This window comes from Sinocyclocheilus rhinocerous, unplaced genomic scaffold (assembly GCF_001515625.1).
Source record: "Sinocyclocheilus rhinocerous isolate Xijiao unplaced genomic scaffold, SAMN03320098_v1.1 scaffold200, whole genome shotgun sequence".
NCBI classification, from domain to species: domain Eukaryota; kingdom Metazoa; phylum Chordata; class Actinopteri; order Cypriniformes; family Cyprinidae; genus Sinocyclocheilus; species Sinocyclocheilus rhinocerous.
Genome location: NW_015641014.1, coordinates 477,308 through 482,047, shown reverse-complemented (window position 1 = coordinate 482,047; position 4,740 = coordinate 477,308). Strand labels below are relative to the sequence as shown.

The 4,740-nt window shown below is 35.4% G+C and overlaps 1 protein-coding gene across 1 annotated transcript in view; it reads right to left on the bottom strand.

The window, feature by feature from the left end:
* Positions 1 to 1,925: 1,925 nt before the first annotated feature.
* Positions 1,926 to 4,740, bottom strand: part of LOC107753638 (protein FAM185A-like) — a 4,915-nt gene continuing 2,100 nt past the window's right edge. Inside the window, exons 2-9 of the mRNA XM_016569848.1 lie at positions 4,150 to 4,210; positions 3,799 to 3,908; positions 3,208 to 3,300; positions 2,997 to 3,135; positions 2,878 to 2,919; positions 2,703 to 2,798; positions 2,416 to 2,556; positions 1,926 to 2,250 (exon numbers count right to left, since the gene is read on the bottom strand). Of these exons, the coding sequence (XP_016425334.1) occupies positions 2,132 to 2,250; positions 2,416 to 2,556; positions 2,703 to 2,798; positions 2,878 to 2,919; positions 2,997 to 3,135; positions 3,208 to 3,300; positions 3,799 to 3,908; positions 4,150 to 4,210 (801 nt within the window). The 3' untranslated portion in view covers positions 1,926 to 2,131. The remainder of the gene's footprint in view (positions 2,251 to 2,415; positions 2,557 to 2,702; positions 2,799 to 2,877; positions 2,920 to 2,996; positions 3,136 to 3,207; positions 3,301 to 3,798; positions 3,909 to 4,149; positions 4,211 to 4,740) is intronic.

The window sequence follows — 4,740 nt, the reverse complement described above, 5'->3', positions numbered from 1 at the left end:
CTTGAGAATAAAGCATAACAATAATAATAATTTGAACGGTTTAATGTGATATGAGCTAACTGATCTTTAGATTTAATCACCGTTGGTAGCGAGATTTATGGTAATGCTTTTTTCCTCAGTTGGTCAGAACAAACGTGGCAGACTTGTTTTTGACTTGTTCAGATGACAATATATGGTGAAAATGCTTATTTGGGGGTCATATTCCAAGACATAGGCTAGAATCTGTGATTGCGAAGTACAGTGAATATCCACACCGGTGCGGTGACTGACTGCCACACATTCACCTCAAAACATTAGATTCATCTGCGCTGGAGCCGCGCTGACGCACAACCCAGGCAAGGAAGATAATTCTGCCCACAGCTGCAATTACAGGTTTTCAAACAGAGATGGCGACAAAGAGGCAAAACTTACAGACTGCAGCTTTAAAGATTATGAGGTAAAAAAAAAAAAAACATAAAAGGATGCATCATTTACAATAAAATCAGTAATATACATTTAAAAAATAGGTAAATTTTCATGTCATGCTTACGCAACTTTTCTGAATTGTCATAAAACGTAATTCAGAAAATTTATCACACTATAATGTGTGAATATACATTTTTGCTTATACCTCAGGAACAGTTTGGGCTAGATTCTACATTTCTCAAATCGAAATATTACACTATTACTTTGGTCATTTTTTCTTTTTCCAGATAACTGCCACTTGCAGCTATTTCATGTTATATTCATAGCACTGTTTGCTCAGATCACTGTTTTATGTTAAATAGTACAATAAACAAAAAAAGTCACTGAAAAACATACCTGCTCTCTGTAGGGGGACTCTGGTGGTCAAATGGTGAGTCAGCAGTGTTCAGTCTGGTATCATCAGTAGGGGTCATGACTGTGGTCAGCCCAGTGAACCTGGTGTATACACCCGTGTGTCACAGTATCAGCAATGGATCACCACCTCCATTGGCCAAAACCTCCCAGGATTCGTCATCTTCAACCCCCTAATCTTATGCTCTTCTGCCAGCCAAGGTAAAAACTATATAGCCTTAAACATGTATATCCAACAGATACATTACATTCATTTGTTCGATCTTTATTTATTTTTTTACCTCTGCTGGTTGATGTATAGTCATATAAAACACGCTTACCCATACTTCCAGGAACTGCAATGCCAGTACCCAGTGATCATCACAAACTGCACAAGTTCAAGATTTGTTGAACAGGCAGTTTTCTACAGGACTTACCATAGTAGTTGTAGGATGTGACTAACAAGATTAATGCAGTATTTTATCAACAATTTTCTGTCATCTCCTCACAGTTAGACACTATTTTTTATTTTTTTTGTTACCTTTTCTTAATTTTGCCTATAATTTTGCAAATATTAAGCACAGATCTTACCCATACATACAACTTTATATCAGCATACAGTATAAAATGACAGCGTGCACATTTCTAATTAATTCAAATTAAAATCAATACATTTTGTGTAAACAAAAAATTCAGCAAGGACACATGAAATTTATCAAGTGACAGTAAAGACAATTAAAATGTTACAAAATACTTCTATTTCAAATAAATTCTGTTCTTCTGAACAGAAAAAAAAATCATGGTTTCCACAAAAATACTAAGCAGCTCATCTGTTTTCATCAATGATAATAATAAAAAAAATGTTTCTTGAGCAGCATATTAGAATGATTTTTGAAGGATTATGTGACACCGGAAACTGGAGTAATGACTTTGCATCAAAGAAATAAATGACCTTTTCAAAATAGATTCACGCAGACAAAAGTTGTTTTAAATTGTAATAATATTTTACAATATTACAATTTTCACTGTATTTTTGATTTAAAAAAATGCAGCCCTACAAACCGACCCCAAACTTTTAAACAGTAGTGTATGTATTCTGTAATACACATACTGTATGTTGCAATGCGTGTAGAAGCTTTTACCAAAATTAAAAAGTGCTTTAAAATTGTATGGTTTATTTCATTCTTTTGTACAGTTGTTTCAATGCATTCTGTTTATCAACTAATCTGATATACTGTAACGTCTCCCAAGCTGTTCCAGTATAAATCTCCTGTCTAAAACCAGCAGCGAGGTTCTGTCAGTTCTGTAGTTGGCCCCAGGCGCTTCTGTGCAGGTTTTAACTCTGAGCTCCGAGTCTGAGGGTCTCAAACCAGCTCTGGGTTCTCAGGTTCACAGCACCTTTTTCAGCAGTGGCTTTGATCCATTGTTCTTCATGTGTGCCACCATTCAAATGAGCTAAATGAATACATACAATGTAATGAATTCATAGAATATGTTAGATAATGTAGTTTAAATAGTCAAATTTTCATGTTTGTGTTTGAGGATAAGATGTAGACTTGCAACTGAACAAAAAAGTATCAGGCAGTTAAAAGACATTCAGTGGGTCTGGCTTCTACTCACCTGTGACTGTTGTCTTCCCATCAGCTGAAGTTCGTTCAGTCTCTTGACATGAGCTAACTATCTCTGAGCTAATGCTAACAGAGGTTTCAGACAAGTGCACTGCTGCTTTCATAGTGAACGGCACACGCACACTCACAGCACCTGAATCAATGACAAATAAAAGTGTTAGAAAACTAGTTTAAAACAAGGGTCAAGTTCTTAGAAATGTACTCAAGTTCTATGAGATGTTCATACTAGGCTCAACTTTTTTATTAGTTTCTTTGGTGTCATATTCTGATTCTGATTACCTTGTTGACTGTGAAGTTCTGCGCTTCCATCTTGACCCACATATGCATCAATGGTTCCAGCAGCAGTAAACACCTTCAGGGCACCACTTGAGCTGTCTGTGACGCAGGAAAGACATCTTTAGTGCACTAAACGAGTGACTAAATAATCTACTGTCAATTCAGCCTGCTCACTTACCAATGAAAATATTTCCTGTTTTACTTCGTACAAGAGCTTCACCTGTAAAACAACAACGACACATGTCCTAACCGCATATCAGGTCTTTACAATGAGCCAATACCGTCCCTTCCCCTCACCGTGTACATGGCCAATCTGGATGTTCCCGGAGGAAGTGGACACTGAGGTGGATTCACCATAAATGGCCTTCACTTTCAGATCCCCGTGTTCTGTGAAGAGATTCATGGTGGTTCCCTGAATTTTCTTAATATCGACATTCTGGAGAATGAGAACTGTGATTTAATAACAGTTTCACAGAATATGCAGTTATGTCTGTCCTAAACGACTTACACTGTCCAAAGATGTGCTGATATTAACATTCCCATGAATGGTCTGAAGTCCAGTGACATTTCCTCCTGTGGACTGAACTTGAACCTCATGACCCTAAACAAAATCACAGTTAAACACTATAATAATATAATAAATATATAATAATAATATAATAATAATATAATAAATATATTATAATAATAAATATAATAATCCATATTATCGCAAAATAAACTAATTACATTTAGGCCTTTTTGACATATTAAATCAAGGGTTTTCAATCTTTTAGATACCACAGAACCTTGAGCATCCTAAAATTTAAAGACAACTATATATTTATACTTTTACAAATTATAAATATGTGTAAAATATTGATAAAATAATGTTTTTATTGCACCACTTACTATAGTAATGTTTAGTAATGTATATTCATTATTCAAGAATATTTTATTTTTTATTTTAATTAATTGATTCTTTTTATTTACTTTTTAGCATTTTATTTATTTTATTTTTTTACTTTTTAAAAAATTGACTGCCTAGTACTCCTTTGCGGCCCTAGGGGCCCTAGTTTGAAAACCCCTGCATTAAATGATTAAAAAGCGAATGCGTCACCTTGACAGACTTTAGGACACAGTGCCCTCTCTCTGTGTGAACATGGCAGAGGTCACTCTCCATTTTCTGGATCTTCACATTGCCGTTGTCTTTAGTCTTGATGTGGAGATCTGGAGGAACGGACAGGGACTAAAAGGATGCACATGTATTCCTATGAATTTAAGTATATTTATTCAATACATTACCTAAACTTACTCTAAGTAGAGTTTACCTAGTAAAAGTCATTCATTTTAAAATATTATAATTGTATAATATTAATAAAGTAAACTATCAATAATATATTAAATGATCAAATATAATATAAATATATGATTTATTAGTACCTTTACAAGCCAGAATACAGTTCCTTACCACATTTGATAGGTGCTGTCAGTTCAACAGTGACATTGCTATCCACCTCATCGCCCAAAATCTTAAAGGGGTCATATGATGCTGCTAAAAAGAACATTATTTTGTGTATTTGGTGTAATGAAATGTGTTTATGCGGTTTAAAGTTAAAAAAACACATTATTTTCCACATACTGTACATTATTGTTTCTCCTCTATGCCCCGCCTTTTTGAAACGCCTCGATTTTTACAAAGCTCATCGGTCTAAAAAAGCGAGGTGTGCTCTGATTGGCCAACTATCCAGTGCGTTGTGATTGGCCGAATACATCAAGCATGTGACGGAAATGTTACGCCCCTCACCATACTGTCGATGCCGTGTCCGGCCGGAGCGACGAGACAAAAACATTAAAACCCATTACAAACGAGGCATTTGTTGCATCCAGTGGGGACATAATTACGGGTTATAATGACTTATACTGTCTTTTTACACGTTGCGTATCGCGCCGCGTAAACATAAAACCATGTCTGCATTTGTGATCAGAGAAATGACAAACAACAAGTGCTAACATTAATCCACACTGCCCAAAACTCGCGTTTGAATCATCAGTAGCAAAT